The 21,887-nt window shown below is 42.7% G+C and overlaps 1 protein-coding gene across 1 annotated transcript in view; it reads left to right on the forward strand.

Annotated features, from left to right (window-relative positions):
• Positions 1-21,887, forward strand: part of LOC148481353 (von Willebrand factor A domain-containing protein 5A-like) — a gene marked incomplete at its 5' end in the record, with an annotated part of 59,473 nt that overhangs the window by 19,378 nt on the left and 18,208 nt on the right. Inside the window, 2 exons of the mRNA XM_088453629.1 lie at positions 7,662-7,781; positions 16,642-16,686. Of these exons, the coding sequence (XP_088309755.1) occupies positions 7,662-7,781; positions 16,642-16,686 (165 nt within the window). The remainder of the gene's footprint in view (positions 1-7,661; positions 7,782-16,641; positions 16,687-21,887) is intronic.

Raw genomic sequence — 21,887 nt, forward strand, 5'->3', positions numbered from 1 at the left:
CTGCGCCAAATAATACAGATCCAAGGCCCAGTCCGGGAACACAGCTCCTGAATTCCACGTTTGTGACAGCTATTATATCGCATTTTGATGTGGGAGATTCTCCCCCGAACATGCTATTAAGTTTGGACGTGGAGAAAGCGTTCGATTCTGTCTCCTGGACTCACCTGTTTAAAATATTTGAGAAAAGAAATTTTGGACTCTCGTTTTCCAATTTTGTTGGATTTTTATGAGTCTCCATCAACTACTCTTATTGTTAATGGAGTGAGTGGTTCCCCGATAACTATGACCAGAGGTACCAGACAAGGCTGCCCAATGTCACCGCTACTCTTTAATATAGCTTTAGATCCACTATTGCGATTATTACAATCTTGGACTGAGTTTCAAGGAATTAAGATAGGTACCCAAGAACTGAAACTCCAGGCATTTGCAGATGATCTACTCATATATATATATATATATATATATATATATATATATATATATATATATCTATCAAATCCAGAGATCACCTTGCCTAAAATTTTAGACAAAATGGCACTTTACGCTAAAATATCAGGTTTTAAAATTAACCCTGATAAATCAGAGGCATTATATTTGGGCCGCAAAGTGAAACCGGTTTGGGGAGACTCTTACCATATTATTTGGGCTAAAAGATCCCTAAAATACTTAGGAATTGAACTACCTAGATATATTGAAGATTTATATGACTTTAATATGAGACCCCTAATTGATAAAGTGATTGGAGAATTATCTAGATGGAAATATCTTTTACTATCCTACCTTGGTAGAATTCATCTGCTGAAGATGAATTCTTTCCCTAAATTATTATTTCCTCTACAAATGTTACCTATTTTATTGACTGTGACAGATGAGAAGCTAATATATAAAAGTTTCAGAACATTTATATGGAAGTCCAGTCGTCCCCGCATATGACTACTGAAGCTTCAACAGTCCCGAAATAATGGTGGAGTAAACTTACCCAACCTTAAACTCTATAGCCATGCTGGGATTTGGAGATATATCAGAGATTGGCTACATAAAACAGATCATTATACGGATTCGGCTTTAGATCAATCCTTTACTCCTCGTTGCCATTTAATATCGCTCCTACATCTTCATAAAGAGGAATTACCAGATGAGGTTATTCGTTATCCTCTTTTAATTTCAGCTTGGCGAGTATGGCAGTTTACACGAAAACAGAGAAATCTCAATAGTCACCATTCTTTATTTCTCCCGTTATTACTTAACCCCGAATTTCAAGATGGTGCTGCTGCGATGCCTTTTGTATCTTGGGAACGAGGGGGGATCCAATGGGTTTGTGCGCTGGTTGACACTGAGACTTGCAAGCTGTTGCGGATGGCTGACGTTTCCATTAAATATAACTTACTCCAATCTCATTCTTGGGCGATCCATCAAGCTCAATATTATGTAAATTCGGTAATTAGGGTGTTCTCACCTTTAGACTAGGGATGTGCAGGCTCGGATAGGTTCGAGTTTGCACGTGGAGTTCGGATTTTTCCCTCCAAAAAAACGGAACTCACAACGAGGCAAAACGTCATCTTACATGGACGAACATCATCATTCCTGGTCTTTTGTCCAGGAATGATGATGTTCGACCATGTAAGATGACGTTTTGCCTCGTTCTGAGTTCCGTTTTTTTGGAGGGAAAAATCCGAACTCCACGTGCAAACTCGAACCTATCCGAGCCTGCACATCCCTACTTTAGACTGGTCTAATTCGCTAGACCTTTTATTAGCCCGTCCTATGGGGGGAGGAGGGACGATATCCTTACATTATAAGATTCTTCATCCTCCAATGGACCATGAAAAAATAACCACAGGTCTTTCTTCTTGGTCAAAGTTATTTCCTCATTTATCTATGGCTAAAATATTGAATTCACTCTCCTATTCTCAATCTATACTCTCAGCAAGTATTTATAGGGAGATGTTTTATAATATTTACCACAATGGATATATTTCCCCTCATCGCAGGTTTGTGATGGGAGCATCTGACACTAGCAATTGCCCTAAATGTGGGGCTGAGGAGGCAAATTTTTTTCACTGTATGTGGGAATGTCCATTAATACAACAATTTTGGGCATCAATCAATAGATATGCCTCTTCTTGCCTGGTTAACTATTTACCCCTATCGGGGGAATGGGCAATACTGGGCATTTTACCATCTAATGTTTAAACTCCATCTGAAAGTAAGAAATTATTGATGATAATCTCTGCAGTGGCCCGTAAAAGTATTCTCCAGATGTGGATTAACCCATTACCTCCATCGATTTCACTATTTAGAGATAAATTATGTTTTTTGGATGGATTGGTTAGAATCCACCCTACAAAAAGAGGTCAAAACAACTTCTTTTTTCCAATTATGGGAAGGATTTATAGACTCGCTATCTACATCTATCAAACAGCAAATTTTTTATTGTTTCAGATATACCTCATGGTATGAGACTCGTATATTGCTTAACGACCCTCCGATTGTTTTCAACGCTCCGGGTTGATATCAGAAATTTGATTCTATTTGGATGGGAGTGGGGAGGGAGGGGCCCGACAGGTCACGCCCAGTGAAGTGAAAAAAAAATGTATGTATACAAACTATGTTACTGTATGCTTGAATGTATATTATATATACTTTCGGTTTAAATTGTGATATGTTGTTTTTCTATGCTCTGATGAATAAAGAAAGTTTGAAAAAAAATTAGGCAATTTGTCTACCCATAAACATTCTAGAGTTTCGAGCAGTATTCAAAGCACTTATCATGGTACAGGACCTACTCCAGGGCAGGCAGGTCCAGATCCAGTTCGACAACGCGACCACAGTGGCCTACCTCAATCATTAGGGAGGCTCGCAAAGTCAGGCAGCCATAAGGGAAGTGGCAAACATTCTGATTTGTGCAGAACGTCATATTCCGGTTATCTCCGCAATATTCATCCTGGGAGTCCTCAATTGGGAAGCGGACTCATCAGGACATACACGCAGGAGAGTAGGTTCTCCACCCGGGGGTTTTTCCACTCCTGGTAAACATATGGGACCTACCAGACATAGACCTCATGGCATCATGTTACAACCACAAGGTCCCCAGGTATGGGTCCAGGACCAGAGACCCCTCAGCCACCTTCATGGACGCACTGGCAGTAAGATGGGACTTCAGACTGGCATATCGCTTTCCTGAGATCTCCCCCCTCCCAAGGATCCTCAGGAAATTCAAGCAGGAAGGCGGAACAGTAATGCTAGTGGCCCCTGCTTGGCCTAAATGTCTTTGGTTCACCGTCATATGGAATCTATCCATAGATAGTCCATTTCTTTTTCCTTTATGGCCGGATCTGTTAGTGCAGTGTCCCTGGCTACATCCGGACTTACCTTGTCTGTCCTTGTGTCTCTTAAGGCCTCCATATTTAGACCTAAAGTTTCACCAACTCTGTGATTTACACAATGCTTAGGGCACGAAAGTCTTCCTCTGCCCGCATCGGTTACAGAGTTTGGCATTCTGTTGGGTGTTCCCACAAGAGAGTATGACCCTAAGGTTTTAGGGTTTCCTGGGTACTTTATTTTTTTGCTTGGCTAGGTTAGATTTTGGTGCACCTAGAGCCACTCTCGGAGTGCGGGTTTCTGTGTTGTTAGTCCGGTTCCAGAAGAGAAAAGCTTCTTTGCCGGATGTCAGAATTATTTTTTTTCAGGGGGTTCTCAGAGTTCAGTCACCTTTTGTAGCACCGTGGGATTTGTCTTTTGGTTCTCAAAGGGCTACAAGGTTCCACAAGGGTTGACAGAGAAGATACTTTTTCACCTCGCTATCTCTTCTGCACACAGAGTTTCTGTTTTGGCAGCGCTCTTGTCGCTCCCCATTTTTTTTTTTTTTCAGTAGGACAGAGCTGTCCTCTCTACAGGGTTACCTTTTTTTAAGGTAGATTTCCTTCTTCATCTGAATGAAGAAATTGTGGTTCCAGCTCTTCGGAATTCAGACCTTACTGTAGTGTTCTCTGTATCTACAGTATGTGGAGCGTACAAACTCTGTTAGAAAATCTGGTGCTCTTTTTGGGTTATATGGTCTTCACAAATGAGGTTGGCCAACAAACACACTTTGGTTCGATGGTCACGAATGACTATCTCCCAGGTTTATACGCAGGCTGATCTCAAACACGGCGACAGCACATGCTACTCGGTCTGTGGAACCATTGTGGGCATTCAGTCGTGGTGCCTCTGCTGAACAATGATGCAAGGCAGCCGCATGGTCTGCTGTCCACACTTTTCTTAGGTTCTACGCCTTTGATACTTTTGCCTCTCAGGATGCTTTCTTTGGGTGACAAGTTCTCCTTTCTGCTCAGGAGCATCCCCCACCCTAGGGGAGTTGCTTTAGGACATCCCCATGGTATCCCTGTGGATCTCTATGGAACCTGAAGAAGAAAATGAGAATTATGGTAGACTTACCATTGATATCACTTTTTCTTCGAGGTCCACAGGGCACCCACCCAATGCACCTGCCTGCATTGGGTGATTTTCTTTCGGTCATGGATTTCCTCATTTTCTGTGAGTGTTTCTGGTGTACGATTGCTCTTCCTTCTCAGCTTTCCTTCTCCTGCCTTAGGCTTGTTTACACAACTGAATGCCTGTTACTAGGGGCGGGGGTATATGAGGAGGAGGACCAGAGGCATCCTGGGAGCTGAAAGCTTAACTGTTTGGTGCCTAGATCACTCCAACCACATTATCTCTCATGGTATCCCTGTGGACCCTATGGACCTCGAAGAAAGAGTTATCAATGGTAAGTCTACCATAACTGTTATTTTATACACACAGATCATGCATATGTAACACAGCTTTATACACCCAGATCACATACATACAGGATGTAAAACTGTTTTTTACTAGAAAATCACTTATGAGCTGGTATTCCTCACACATCCCTCTCTCTGACACTGTGTATAGTGATATTAGTGAGCTGGTATTCCTCACACATCCCTCTCTCTGACACTGTGTATAGTGATATTAGTGAGCTGGTGTACCTCACACATCCCTCTCTCTGACACTGTGTATAGTGATATTAGTGAGCTGGTGTACCTCACACATCCCTCTCTCTGACACTGTGTATAGTGATATTAGGGAGCTGGTGTACCTCACACATCCCTCTCTCTGACACTGTGTATAGTGATATTAGTGAGCTGGTATACCTCACACATCCTTCTCTCTGACACTGTGTATAGTGATATTAGTGAGCTGGTATACCTCACACATCCCTCTCTCTGACACTGTGTATAGTGATATTAGTGAGCTGGTATACCTCACACATCTCACTCTCTGACACTGTGTATAGTGATATTAATGAGCTGGTGTACCTCACACATCCCTCTCTCTGACACTATGTATAGTGATATTAGTGAGCTGGTATACCTCACACATCCTTCTCTCTGACACTGTGTATAGTGATATTAGTGAGATGGTATACCTCACACATCCCTCTCTCTGACACTGTGTATAGTGATATTAGTGAGCTGGTGTACCTCACACATCCCTCTCTCTGACACTGTGTATAGTGATATTAGTGAGCTGGTGTACCTCACACATCCCTCTCTCTGACACTATGTATAGTGATATTAGTGAGCTGGTATACCTCACACATCCCTCTCTCTGACACTGTTTATAGCAGGGTTTCCCAACCATGGACCTAAAGGCACACTAACAGTCCAGGTTTTAAGGGTAGCTATACTTGAGCACAGGTGTCTAATGGTGCATACACACGGTCAGATCTCTCAGAGGAACAATAAACGACAAACGATTTGAACAATTTTACCAACGATTTCATGAACTACGAACAATTTTTGACAGTATTAAAATGAATGAAAATCAACCAAATCTGACTGCAAACAATCAGATGTCAGATATTGTTATCTGACAAATGGGAACGCGCATTGTTCATCGTTGCAGGGACACGTTAGATATTCTTTCAGATATGAACAATTTTTAAAATCGTTATTATATAAATCTGAGCTAAAATCTGACCGTGTGTATGCATGAGTGTGTGTGTATGTATATTAGTGAGCTGGTGTACCTCACACGTCCCTCTCTCTGATACTGTGTATAGTGATATTAGTGATCTGGTGTACCTCACACATCCCTCTCTCTGATACTGTGTATAGTGATATTAGTGAGCTGGTATACCTCACACATCCCTCTCTCTGATACTGTGTATAGTGATATTAGTGATCTGGTATACCTCACACATCCCTCTCTCTGATACTGTGTATAGTGATATTAGTGAGCTGGTGTACCTCACACATCCCTCTCTCTGATACTGTGTATAGTGATATTAGTGAGATGGTGTACCTCACACATCCCTCTCTGACACTGTGTATAGTGATATTAGTGAGCTGGTATACCTCACACATCCTTCTCTCTGATTCTGTGTATAGTGATATTAGTGAGCTGGTGTACCTCACACATCTCTCTCTGACACTGTGTATAGTGATATTAGTGAGCTGGTGTACCTCACACATCCCTCTCGCTGACTCTGTGTATAGTGATATTAGTGAGCTGGTGTACCTCACACATCCCTCTCGCTGATTCTGTGTATAGTGATATTAGTGAGCTGGTGTACCTCGCACATCTCTCTCTGACACTGTGTATAGTGATATTAGTGAGCTGGTGTACTTCACACATCCCTCTCTCTGACACTGTGTATAGTGATATTAGTGAGCTGGTGTACCTCACACATCTCTCTCTGACACTGTGTATAGTGATATTAGTGAGCTGGTGTACCTCGCACATCTCTCTCTGACACTGTGTATAGTGATATTAGTGAGCTGGTGTACTTCACACATCCCTCTCTCTGACACTGTGTATAGTGATATTAGTGAGCTGGTGTACCTCACACATCTCTCTCTGACACTGTGTATAGTGATATTAGTGAGCTGGTGTACCTCACACATCTCTCTCTCTTACACTGTGTATAGTGATATTAGTGAGCTGGTGTACCTCACACATCTCTCTCTGACACTGTGTATAGTGATATTAGTGAGCTGGTATACCTCGCACATCCCTCTCTGACACTGTGTATAGAGATATTAGTGAGCTGGTATACCTCACACATCCCTCTCTCTGACACTGTGTATAGTGATATTAGTGAGCTGGTATACCGCGCACATCCCTCTCTCTGACACTGTGTATAGTGATATTAGTGAGCTGGTGTACCTCACACATCCTTCTCTCTGACACTGTGTATAGTGATATTAGTGAGCTGGTGTACCTCACACATCCCTCTCTCTGACACTATGTATAGTGATATTAGTGAGCTGGTATACCTCACACATCCTTCTCTCTGACACTGTGTATAGTGATATTAGTGAGCTGGTGTACCTCACACATCCCTCTCTCTGACACTATGTATAGTGATATTAGTGAGCTGGTATACCTCACACATCCCTCTCTCTGACACTGTGTATTGTGATATTAGTGAGCTGGTGTACCTCACACATCCCTCTCTCTGACACTGTGTATAGTGATATTATTGAGCTGGTATACCTCACACATCCCTCTCTCTGACACTGTGTATAGTGATATTAGTGAGCTGGTATACCTCACACATCCCTCTCTCTCTGACTTTGGCACATAGACTATGAGACTTACACTTTATATTATTATTATTATTACCTTTTTTTTAGGATTGATGGCGTTCTCCATGCCACAGATGATGCCTAAACATTTCGGTGGTGGAGTACCAATGATGGCTGCCTGTTCAGCAGCACCACGCTCCGGGAGACGTGTAATGGCCTTTGCTCCTAGTAAGCTGTTTTCCCTCACAAATATTTAGGTTATATGAATGGCGTTCCTTTACATTACTTCACTATAAAGTTATATAATAAGTTTTTTTCCATTAATATCTTTGCGGGAAGTCCTACAGCAAAAAATTTCCTCGTATGTGTTTACAATTATATAACGGAATGGGATTGTATTCAAACCCTGACAAGGAGAGACCAACATGCTGAATTCCCGACAGGCTGAGGTAAGTACTTTGACCCTCCCCTCTCGTCCCCCCCCCGCCCTCAACCGTAACCCGCCTTTAGTGGTGCCTAACCCTAACTTCCCCCCTAGTAACTAACCCTTACCTCCCCTCGTTAGTGCCTAAACCTTACCCTCCCGGGGGGGAGGGGTGCCTGACTGCAAGTCCCCCCCCCCTCACCCAGGGTGCCCTAAACCCCCCCCAACACCCTCCAATGTAGTTGGAAAAGGGGATAAACTGGGAGGTGAACAGAGGGCATGAGATATGATGGTGAGGAGGGCTTTAATGAACGGGTGAATTACTAGGGCACATTTAAAACCCAGGAGGCTGGCAGAGGGTCTTATATGGCAGGGTAGTGAGTTCCACAAGAGGGGTCAGTGCGGGAAACGTCTTGGATGTGGGAGTGGGAAGAGGTAATCAGCATAGAGCCAGAGTGAAGAGGGTGAGGGCTGAGAATAGTTCTGGGGACTCCATGTTAGTGTAGTTAGGAGTCTGCTGATTCTACCTACAAAACAAAACTTTATAGGATTATTAATATGTTCAAGTACATGACAAGATACGGATGATTTAAGATTATCAGTATAGGAAATAAAGTGCATCATATTCAAGCGGTGGTAATAAAAAGGAAGGAAGAGGATACAGCACGAAAGGCTATTCCTTCCAGAAAGTATACAGAGGCCCTGATTCAGAGCCGGACGCTCTGACAGAGCGCTCGCTCTGAATCAGGGCCGTCCCTCCTTCATTTTCGCATAGCTATGGGTGACCACCAACAGCTATAGCGAGCGGCTAAAATGATGGTCGCGATGGTCAAGACCATCGGGCTTGCGACGAGACCCTTGCGGTAGGGTCTCTCTGCTGCAAGCCCTGGAGTGCTTTTGGCTCTATCAGAGCCAAAAGCACTCCCACTGACATCACTAGTGATGTCAGTGGGGCTGGCCCCAGACGGTAGGCGTTCCCATGGTAACACCTCCGTCTGGGCAGCCACGCCCCCGGCACGCCCACCAAAGGGGGCGTGCTGTCAATCACCATCGACAGCACGCCCCCCATTTGGTGCGAGACCCATAACGACTGCTTGGCCGTCGTTATTCAGGTTACTTGGGCAACATCGACCCGCTTGCGAGCAGGTCTGAATTAGGCCCAGAGTTCCCAGAATTGTCTTTTTATATTAATATTGCACCGTGTTGATGTAATTTTAATAAATTATAATTAGAAGTTCTATTTTAATAATATTTTTAGATGAGTGCACCAAAACACAATTCCTTTTGAGTATAATTGATTCTACCTAACCATCTATAATCTAATATATAATCCTATCAATAAAGGATGTTATTAGGAGAAATGGAATGGCATTATGCATACGTATAACCATACTGTGATACTAATGTTCAGCTCTCTTCTAAAGCTATGTGCACACTGACAGTTATATTGCCCCTTCCATTGAACGGGCGATACGTCTATAGTGCATCGGCAGGTGTGTACAGACAATATGTCTGTGAACGATGTTGGTCAGTCATATCACATCTACCACAACACAGCCAATGTGAACTTGCAGATATAGCTGCACGTCTAGCTGTGTGTACGGGTGACCCGCCGATCGCCCGTACACTGGCTGCAGGGTCCTGGCAGTGTGATGTCAGTGCAGACACATCTACTGTACAATTGGAATGTGTCCTATAGGGCGATGGGGCCTGGACAGCACACTAGAGCTATTTCTAATGGGATGTGCTACCTAGCTGAGATTTAGTACTGCAACACAGAAAAAAGGGGAGAGCAGATGCACCATACAACCATCCAATAATTATACATCAGGGGCCACAATAGGGAGAGATTAGAAAATGTGAGAGTTTAACAGTAACCTCTCGCACATTGGTCGAGTTTTATCTTCAAAATGGGAAAACGTCTGGATGAGAGTTTAAATCGTGAGAGTTTTTTAGTCTAAAAACATGAGTTTCCATGTTCTCAGACTCTATTACATTGGGTGAGTTTCCATGCTCTCAGACTCTATTACATTGGGTGAGTTTCCATGTTCTCAGACTCTATTACATTGGGTGAGTTTCCATGCTCTCAGACTCTATTACACTGGGCGAGTTTCCATGTTCTGAGACTCTATTACATTGGGCGAGTTTCCATGTTCTCAGACTCTATTACATTGGGTGAGTTTCCATGCTCTCTGACTCTATTACATTGGGTGAGTTTCCATGCTCTCAGACTCTATTACACTGGGCGAGTTTCCATGCTCTCAGACTCTATTACACTGGGCGAGTTTCCATGTTCTGAGACTCTATTACATTGGGCGAGTTTCCATGCTCTCAGACTCTATTACATTGGGTGAGTTTCCATGTTCTCAGACTCTATTACATTGGGTGAGTTTCCATGCTCTCTGACTCTATTACATTGGGTGAGTTTCCATGCTCTCAGACTCTATTACATTGGGTGAGTTTCCATGTTCTCAGACTCTATTACATTGGGTGAGTTTCCATGCTCTCTGACTCTATTACATTGGGTGAGTTTCCATGCTCCCAGACTCTATTACATTGGGTGAGTTTCCATGCTCTCTGACTCTATTACATTGGGTGAGTTTCCATGCTCCCAGACTCTATTACATTGGGTGAGTTTCCATATTCTCAGATTCTATTACATTGGGTGAGTTTCCATATTCTCAGATTCTATTACATTGGGCGAGTTTCCATGTTCTCTGACTCTATTACATTGGGCGAGTTTCCATGGTCTATGACTCTATTACATTGGGTGAGTTTAATAAGTGAGAGAGGTTGCTGCTAAACTGCCACATTTTCTAAACTCTCGCCCTATTACATTTGGCCCCATATACTGTACGTATTTCTTGGCATAAATTTGGCCAAAGTTATGAGTACCAAGTCTCCGCTAGATAACACTTCCCATTAGAAATAACTAGGGTGTGCAGTCCAGGCACGCTCCACCAAAAATATGCCCTATATTATGTTTATGTATAAACACCTGAAGGCTGAGACTCCTTTAACCTGGACCAGCAACTCGCCCACCTGATTTTTAAAATAGGGACCCAGCATTTGCTGACTGCACAGTCTGTATAGCAAGGTCACAGGTAAGACCTATATGCATTTATAACTATATAGCAAGTCAGTTGTGGGGCGAACTTTGGGGCGAGAGCAGAGCCAGCCCTAGCCAAATGAGTGCCCTAGGCAAGATTTTGAGTGGTGCCCCCCTTCCCAGTGGGATCCTGAAAAGGGGTGTGGCCTCACGGAAGGGGCCCTCACCCAGCACAGCACCCCTCTCCCAGCAATGAGCACCACAGCACCCCGGCCCTCTCCCAGTTCCAAACTTACTTTATTTGAGCGCAGCCTGCAGACTCGTCTGACTCAAGGTACAGCAAGACACTGGCGGCAGACACGCTTTTCCCGTCTCAGGTTGGCAGGCAGCAGCTGTGTGTGATGATTGCTGGAGGCAGAGCCATAACGTGTGACTCACTAGTCCGAGCTCCACAAAGGCCCATGGTGCAGCAGCCCTCCCGTGACTATTTACTGAAAGTCCAGAATGAGAGTCTGCCCATATGCAGAAGCTCATTCTGAGTGTGAGACCCCTCAGAGCCAGCCTGACACTAATCACTAGCCGCCGTACAGGTGATCCGCTGTTCTGCCGCTGCCAGTTCCGATCGGAGCTGACAGCTGAGCACTGATCGTGGACGCTGTGAAGTAGCAGCTGCCAGAGTCTCTGCCCAGCCAGCAGCAGGTATCCCGCCGTGGCTGCAACAAACCTCCACCGGCTCTAGGCGGGCTTGGATGCCCCTAGGCATTTGCTTAGCTTGTCTGTGCCTAGGGCGAGCTCTGGGCGTAGGGCCCCTTGAACTGCTCTGGCTGGACTTCTTTGGGTCATCACCACTTAACACTTATTTTAACACTTTATATCACTGTTTTTTATTTGTCACATTTTCACAAATTTATGTTTCACTTTTCTAACACTAGGCAGCCACGTTCACTTACTTATCTAACACTAGGCAGCCACGTTCACTTACTTATCTAACACTAGGCAGCCACGTTCACTTACTTATCTAACACTAGGCAGCCACGTTCACTTACTTACCTAACACTAGGCAGCTACGTTCACTCACTAGGCAGCTACGTTCACTTACTTATCTAACACTAGGCAGCCACGTTCACTTATCTAACACTAGGCAGCCACGTTCACTTACTTACCTAACACTAGGCAGCCACGTTCACTTACTTACCTAACACTAGGCAGCCACGTTCACTTACCTAACACTAGGCAGCCACGTTCACTTACCTAACACTTGGCAGCCACGTTCACTTACCTAACACTTGGCAGCCACGTTCACTTACTTACCTAACACTAGGCAGCCACGTTCACTTGCTTATCTAACACTAGGCAGCCACGTTCACTTACTTACCTAACACTAGGCAGCCACGTTCACTTACTTACCTAACACTAGGCAGCCACGTTCACTTACTTATCTAACACTAGGCAGCCACGTTCACTTACTTATCTAACACTAGGCAGCCACGTTCACTTACTTATCTAACACTAGGCAGCCACGTTCACTTACTTATCTAACACTAGGCAGCCACGTTCACTTACCTAACACTAGGCAGCCACGTTCACTTACTTACCTAACACTAGGCAGCCACGTTCACTTAACACTTCTGCTATTTGTCATTTTTTTGGTGCCCTAGGGTGGTTTGACTGGGCTGCTTTGGGGATTCCCCATGCCCCAGACATGAACCCCTGTAATGTTAGGGACTTACCCGAAGAGGTTACCTTGACGTTGGTGGGTAAGCTCATAACTTATTAATGGTTTTATAGTGCACCTCTACTCTCCTTTTTTCTCAATTGGAAAGTTTGTATGTACTTACCAATCAATAGATACAGATGTAGCCACACACATCTATCCCACCATCCTGAGGAAGCCTAATGACAGGCGAAACGCGTTGATGACAGTGGAGGGGGACCTGTGTGTATAACTGCAGTGTATCAGGTACCCATTAGTTTGCCAGCAAACTTTTCAGCTGATCGCCCCTTGCTTGGATTTCATTCTTTGGAATTGACATCACATATTTGAACTTTTTCATATTAAGGATAATTCCCCACCAAAGAAGACATTCTGGATAATATTGATCCCAAAAGGGGATCAGAGTAATACACATATATAATGTGTCTGAATCCCATATTTTTACTATATCTTTGTGTTTTATTTTGTTCTGTTATTCGTTACATGTTGTAAGTCAGTGAGCCTTTATATTAGCACTAGCTAGCTTTTATTCATCCAATTGATTGATTAAACCTATATTATTTATTATATTGTTTCACTATTTTTATTTGAACGTGTATAGTACCTATAGGAGGCGCCAGAGGATTTCTTTTATTTCTATAACTAATCAGGGAGAGTGAGCCCCTACTTTCTTTCCTCTAAAGGCGATAACCAATAGGATCTATAGATACTAGCGCTACCTTCATTCCCCTCTTTTTTTCACTCATATATCCCGCTAGTGTGCCCGCACGCCATAGACTTCAATAGGGAGAATGCCGTCCGCGCGTCGCAACCTGGCGAGAGCTGTGCTATTGCGCAATGCGTGTGCCCGTGCAAACTCATTGCAGCAACAATGTAGATGGCTACATCTGTAGGTCGGCCGAACGGTCGACACTTCGGCCAAGTGTGTACCCAGCTTTTGATTTAGTGTATGTGATTATCAAACCACAAACAGATACATAAATAATTTCAGTTACTTTCTCCACTATGGGATTGCTGGAAAGCTAAAGCATTATGAATATATCGGAATAGCATGTCAGGGATGGATTAAAGAAGAGGTAGATTAATAGATAGCTGGGCTTAAATCAATATTCTCTACCTGTGACAAAAACCAGCTGGGATGTATATTACCTGTATCATTACCTCAATGTAGCATTGACCCAACCAGTACACCTCAGAGTAGCTGTCATCTACAGTCCCCCCGGCCCTCCCTCCAAGTTCCTTGACAACTTTGCTTCCTGGCTCACTCACTTTCTCTCCTCAGACCTTCCCTCTATTATCCTAGGTGACTTCAATAGTCTTATTGATATCCGCACAGGATCCGCTACCTCCAAACTACTCACCCTCACTTCTTCATCTGGACTCTCCCAATGGACCTCCTCACCCTCCCATGCGAGTGGGCATTTGCTTGATCTGGTATTCACTCACCGTTGTGATATTTCTGCCTACTCCAATTCCCCATTCCCCCTCTCTGACCATCACCTTCTCTCTTTTAACCTATCCCTCTCACCTTCACCCTCCTCTACCTCCTAAAGCCATCATCACTAAGCGTAACATTGAAGCTATCGACACTGCTTTCTTTTCTTCCCTACTTGACTCACTTCTAGCCCCTATACTCTCTTTCTCCTGCGCTGAACAAGCTGATTCCCTATACAACGCCTCCCTCCCTTCTGCTCTGGACTCTGTTGCTCCGGCGATCACTACTCACCCCCGAATATCCACACCTCAACCCTGGCATTCCAAATGCACCAGATACCTGCAAAAATGTTCACGAACCGCCGAGCGACAGTGGAGAAGATCACGCTCTCAGGCAGATTTTCTCCATTTCAAATTCATGCTGTCATCCTACAGTGCTGCCCTTTCCCTCTCTAAACAGTCATATTTCAAGAATCTCTCATCTCCTCCCAGTCCTCACATCCCCAGCGCCTCTTTTCCACCTTCAACTCCCTCCTCTGCCCACCCCCTCCTCGTCTCCCCTCATTGCTCTCTGCCACTGACTTTGCTACCTACTTTACATCTAAAATTGATTCCATCATATCACTCACTCATTCTTCTCCCATTTACATCTCTGATCTCCTCTCCCTTCACTCTTCTGTCCGCCCTCTTCGTTCACTTAATACCTTAATCGCCTCTCATGCCAACTGATTACTTCCTCCCACTCCCGCATCCAAGACTTTGCCCGTGCTGCTCCCCACCTCTGGAACTCTCTCCCTCTCCCTGTCAGACTCTCCACCTCTCTACAATCTTTCAAACGAGCTCTTAAGACCCACTACTTCATCATAGCCTTCCAGCTCTCATCCTAACCTGCTGCTAAATCTTCCTTCCTCCCCGCCTACCCCATCTGTGTCACTCCTGTTTGTCTGCCCCTCCCTTAAAGAATGTAAGCTCTTTCGAGCAGGGCCCTCTACCCTCTTGTGCTTCTCCCTACTGTAATTTAATTTATCTCTTACTCCCCACTAGGGGAACTAACACTTGGCTGCTTATGTGGGCGTTAAGGTGGCTAATATAGCAATGTTTATCCATGTCCTGTATTGTATTGTAAGTCACTGGTTACTTATTTGTTTATGTACTATGTAAGGCGCTGCGGAACACTTGTGGCGCCATATAAATAAATGATCATAATAATCATTAACCAGAATCTGAACATACAGGTATATATACAGGTTGAGTCTCCCATATCCAAAATGCTTGGGACCAGGGGTATTTTGGATATCAGAATATTCCGTAGTTTGAAATATGTGCATACCATAATGAGATATCTTGGGAATATGACCCATATCTAAGCACGTAATGCATTTGTTTATACACACAGCCTGAAGGTAATTTTATACAATATTTAAAATTTTGTGCCTGTAAATAAAGTTTCACTATCTCAGTCATGCTAAAAATATTCCGTATTTCGCAATATTTGTATATGGGAGACTCCACCTGTAGTAACAAACTTCATCAGAATAAATTTATTCACTTTTTATTTCTAATTCAGTGACTCTTATTGTTATTTAGCTATAGTTACAGATGGGTCCACATACATCTCGCCTCTTTGCGCGTTAAACAGCCCTTCTAGTCGCGCCATGCTGTGTCGTGACCCTGTAACACGGAGCGTATTTTTGTGCGTCTTTTTACCGTGAAATGCGTCTTATTCGCACAAGGGTGCAAATGGCAAAAGCAGCTTATGTTGAGTAAAATGATATGCAGCATGCCTATGTTCTGTGTGCGGGTGTATCTGCATGGGGAATGCTACGTTAGTGTCAGCAGCTGTAATACTGTAACGTAGCATTTCACATGCAGATACATCGGCAGAGACACACAGAACATACTGTAGGCATGCTGCATATCATTTTACTTAGCATAATCTAGTCACATCGCTGTGTGGATAAGACTCATTTGACGGTAAACAGACGCATGAGAAGGGGCTCAGCGCTACCGAGCCACCCTGAGCTCCCGCGTTACGTGTGGCGTGACCTGTATCGCACGAAGGATAGACGTGTGTGGGCACATCTGTATTTGCAGATTGAGATTAATAATACTCTATATGCAGTAATAATTTGTGATCCACAATTTTAACTACTATGTTTTAGCATTTATTTAGGGTTTTGTAAATATACATTACAATCGTCGAAATATTTTAACCAATTTTTCGATTATTTTTTTTTTTAACTAAAAATGACTTTGCCTTAGAATAGCTGTATTTATCAGAGACCCCCGTTTTCTGTGTGAGGATTTGTCACTGACTCCTCCGCCGTCTGGCACCGTGTAATGTGGTTCTGTTCTCAGCCTCCTCGTGTGACCTTTAGATCACGTTAGAGAATGTGTGACACCTGTGAGTCCCATACTGATAGAGAGAAGAGGGCGTCTCACCGGGATTGTTTTTATATTATTACAGAAAAGATGGCAACGAGCACCCGCATGCATGACGCGCGTATGGAAGGTATGTGACCATTTCTTTTTATATTCTTTAACTCATTAGTGAACACTTCGGGCACTATGGGGGAGATGTATCAAGTGTTTTAAACAGTGGAGCAGTTGCCGTTGTAACCAATGAGCTTCTACCTATCATTTTATAGAATGTACTCGATAAATGCTAGCTTGTAACTGATTGGTTGCGGTCTTCAAGTTGTCCACTTAAATTTGGGGTTCTTTAAAGCTGCTCTTGTAAAGTCTTATATTGGTTCTCAAACAAACAGACAGGGATTAAATGTGACTGTTACACACAGGGCTCCAAGTGGGAAATTAGAAGGGATGGGATGGAAATCTGAAATTAATTAATCGTTACTGTCTGCTGATCACACTGAGCACCTTACATTAACCCCTCGAAGACAAACAATGTAGTCCAGGCATGGAGGAAGCCCTCCTCCAACCTGGCTACAAATAATAAAAGGGGACTTATTTTTGATGTTACCCCATGCTATGGAAAAAGTATGTATTCCCTATATATGGGGGGGGGGGGGGGGTTACATGTCCTTTCACTCCTTTATAATCACAGCTGTAAACAAGTGGGTATTAATATTTGGAAGTAGAGAGTCCCCTCAAAAGTATGTATTCCCTATATATGGGGGGGGGGGGGGGGGTACATGTCCTTTCACTCCTTTATAATCACAGCTGTAAACAAGTGGGTATTAATATTTGGAAGTAGAGAGTCCCCTCTTTCAAATTATGTGTCCCCTTAGCAGCTGATCATCAGACAATATCGCCCAGCGCTGGGGTAACAATTGTGTTCCGTAGATGGGGGGGTCCTGACTGGCTCACACACACATGGGGGCACCTGTCGAAGGGGGGGAGTTTCCTTATTCAAATTACGTGCCCCCTTAGTAGTTAATGTCTGGTGATCACCAGACAATAACTGAAACCGTACACAAAAATAAATTGTTCCACAGATGGGGGATCTAAAGCCCAAATCTCCCCCATATTGTACAGAGGTGTCTCCAATATGTCATATGGGCTCTTAAGACCCATTTCTTTACCAAAGCCTTTCAGCTCTCATCCTAACCCGCTGCTACCATAGGCAAACGCAGGGGGGGGTTCCGTCTGCCTGGAAACCCCCCTCCCCAGCACACATCATGACCACAATAGAAATAGTAATATAATACAATGTTACTAGTGCTGCATGTTCTTCTCAGTATCACAAATGAAATGATTAGCACCATCTGTGGATCTTTTAAAATGTATCAGCCAGTAATAAATATACCTCTGCGCCAACTAGGAGATGTGGAAAACATGCACTGTTAGGGGTGCACTGCTATAGACCATCAATAGGGTTAGTTATTATTACTGTATAATAATACACTATCCAGTACATAAGGAGACCAATATGTATATATATGACCAGGGCAGTGCTAGGTTCCTCTGCTGCTCCCCCAGACTCCCGGACTTGCTTTAATGCCCTGGAATGGTGCCTACATCTAACATAAATACATTCTGCTCAGACAGGATGCACCTACTGCCACATATAATGGCTTATTGTGATCACTGGTCCTGTATATGATGGAATTATGACACACACTACACTATGTATGACACATATAATGGGTTACTGTGATCACTGGTCCTGTATATGCTGGAATTATGACACACAATACACTATGTATGACACATATAATGGGTTACTGTGATCGCTGGTCCTGTATATGCTGGAATTATGACACACAATACACTATGTATGACACATATAATGGCTTACTGTGATCACTGGTCCTGTATATGCTGGAATTATGACACACAATACACTATGTATGACACATATAATGGCTTACTGTGATCACTGGTCCTGTATATGCTGGAATTATGACACACAATACACTATGTATGACACATATAATGGGTTACTGTGATCGCTGGTCCTGTATATGCTGGAATTATGACACACAATACACTATGTATGACACATATAATGGGTTACTGTGATCACTGGTCCTGTATATGATGGAATTATGACACATAATACACTATGTATGACACATATAATGGCTCACTGTGATCACTGGTCCTGTATATGCTGGAATTATGACACAATACACTATGTATGACACATATAATGGGTTACTGTGATCACTGGTCCTGTATATACTGGAATTATGACACACAATACACTATGTATGACACATATAATGGGTTACTGTGATCGCTGGTCCTGTATATGCTGGAATTATGACACACAATACACTATGTATGACACATATAATGGCTTACTGTGATCACTGGTCCTGTATATGCTGGAATTATGACACACAATACACTATGTATGACACATATAATGGGTTACTGTGATCGCTGGTCCTGTATATGCTGGAATTATGACACACAATACACTATGTATGACACATATAATGGGTTACTGTGATCACTGGTCCTGTATATGCTGGAATTATGACACACAATACACTATGTAGGACACATATAATGGGTTACTGTGATCACTGGTCCTGTATATACTGGAATTATGACACACAATACACTATGTATGACACATATAATGGGTTACTGTGATCACTGGTCCTGTATATACTGGAATTATGACACAATACACTATGTATGACACATATAATGGGTTACTGTGATCACTGGTCCTGTATATGCTGGAATTATGACACACAATACACTATGTATGACACATATAATGGTTACTGTGATCACTGGTCCTGTACATACTGGAATTATGACACACAATACACTATGTATGACACATATAATGGGTTACTGTGATCACTGGTCCTCTATATGCTGGAATTATGACACACAATACACTATGTATGACACATATAATGGGTTACTGTGATCACTGGTCCTGTATATACTGGAATTATGACACACAATACACTATGTATGACACATATAATGGGTTACTGTGATCACTGGTCCTGTATATACTGGAATTATGACACAATACACTATGTATGACACATATAATGGCTTACTGTGATCGCTGGTCCTGTATATGATGGAATTATGACACACAATACACTATATATGACACATATAATGGGTTACTGTGATCACTGGTCCTGTATATACTGGAATTATGACACACAATACACTATGTATGACACATATAATGGGTTACTGTGATCACTGGTCCTGTATATGCTGGATATATGACACACAATACACTATGTATGACACATATAATGGGTTACTGTGATCGCTGGTCCTGTATATGCTGGAATTATGACACACAATACACTATGTATGACACATATAATGGGTTACTGTGATCACTGGTCCTGTATATGCTGGAATTATGACACACAATACACTATGTATGACACATATAATGGGTTACTGTGATCACTGGTCCTGTATATGCTGGAATTATGACACACAATACACTATGTATGACACATATAATGGGTTACTGTGATCACTGGTCCTGTATATGCTGGAATTATGACACACAATACACTATGTATGACACATATAATGGGTTACTGTGATTGCTGGTCCTGTATATGCTGGAATTATGACACACAATACACTATGTATGACACATATAATGGGTTACTGTGATCGCTGGTCCTGTATATGCTGGAATTATGACACACAATACAATATGTATGACACATATAATGGGTTACTGTGATCACTGGTCCTGTATATGATGGAATTATGACACACAATACACTATGTATGACACATATAATGGGTTACTGTGATCACTGGTCCTGTATATGATGGAATTATGACACACAATACACTATGTATGACACATATAATGGGTTACTGTGATCACTGGTCCAGTATATGCTGGAATTATGACACACAATACACTATGTATGACACATATAATGGGTTACTGTGATCGCTGGTCCTGTATATGCTGGAATTATGACACACAATACACTATGTATGACACATATAATGGGTTACTGTGATCACTGGTCCTGTATATGCTGGAATTATGACACACAATACACTATGTATGACACATATAATGGGTTACTGTGATCGCTGGTCCTGTATATGCTGGAATTATGACACACAATACACTATGAGGGGTATTCAATATGAAACGTTAACTTCACTGCCGAAGTTAACGTTTCATATCGGAGTTTTTTTTCTGCGTTAAGTCTGGTGCGCGCTCCCGCTTATCCCCGTATTCAATATAAAATTATCGAAAACGGGAACCTCCGAAGTTGGATTTGCGTAAAGTTACGATTTTTTCCATAAAAAGTTTGTAAACCCCCCTAAAGTTGTAAAAACATGGGAGATCACTATGGGTACCCCTGTTGTAGCCTTTAAATGAAAGTCGGGGATTTAAATAGCCACAGCAGGTGTTTTTTTCCCGACATTGAAGAAGTGTTGCAGAAGAGCACTTAGGTTATTTTTTTCGTTTTTTTAAGTGGTCCCATCAAATTTGGGGTACATGAAAATGGGTACTAGCATATTTTGATGTCCCTAAAGTAAGTTTTAAAAAATTCTGCATTTGTGCACCTGCCGCTACTTTGCGCAATGAATAAAACACCTGCCCCATACTTGGGGACCCCACCAGAAATAATTTCGTTAGTTTGGTAATTTTTTTACATAATTTTTTTTTTTTTTAACCCCCCCAAATTTTTTTTTTTTTTTTTAATGGTGTCCCGATTTTTTTGTGGACATTTTTTTTGTAACATTTCCTTTTAAGGGGACATTCCCAAAACTTCAGGCTATTTTTGTAAGCCTACACCCCCAAACCCCTATTCTGCATTTTTTTTCACTTGCTATAGTGATTTGAAAAATTATCCCTGTTTTATTAAAAATGCCCCTTGACCTCATTTAAGGAAAAAAACGGGAATTTTCGGGAAATATACCTGGGACCCCCCTAATGATGTCCAGACATGGGGGATCACTATGGGTAACCCCGTTTTTGCCAGCAAAAGAAAATCGTGTTTTTAAATAGCTTTGCCAGGTGTTTTTTCCTGCCGCGGCTATTAGAAACCCCGACTTCCTTCAGTAGTTAAAAATGGGGGTACCCATAGTGATCCCCCATATCTAGACATCATTTGGGGGGTCCCTAGAATATTTCCCGAAAATTCCCACTTTTGTAACCTGTAAAAATTTAGAAAAAAAATTACATAAGGTCCCCCCCCAATAGCCAAACCAGCCCCAGGCTTGCCAGCCAGTGGTGGTTTCTAAAAATACGGGGAACAAAATGTGTAG

This window comes from Taudactylus pleione, unplaced genomic scaffold (assembly GCF_031769625.1).
Source record: "Taudactylus pleione unplaced genomic scaffold, aTauple2 ptg000584l, whole genome shotgun sequence".
NCBI lineage: Eukaryota > Metazoa > Chordata > Amphibia > Anura > Myobatrachidae > Taudactylus > Taudactylus pleione.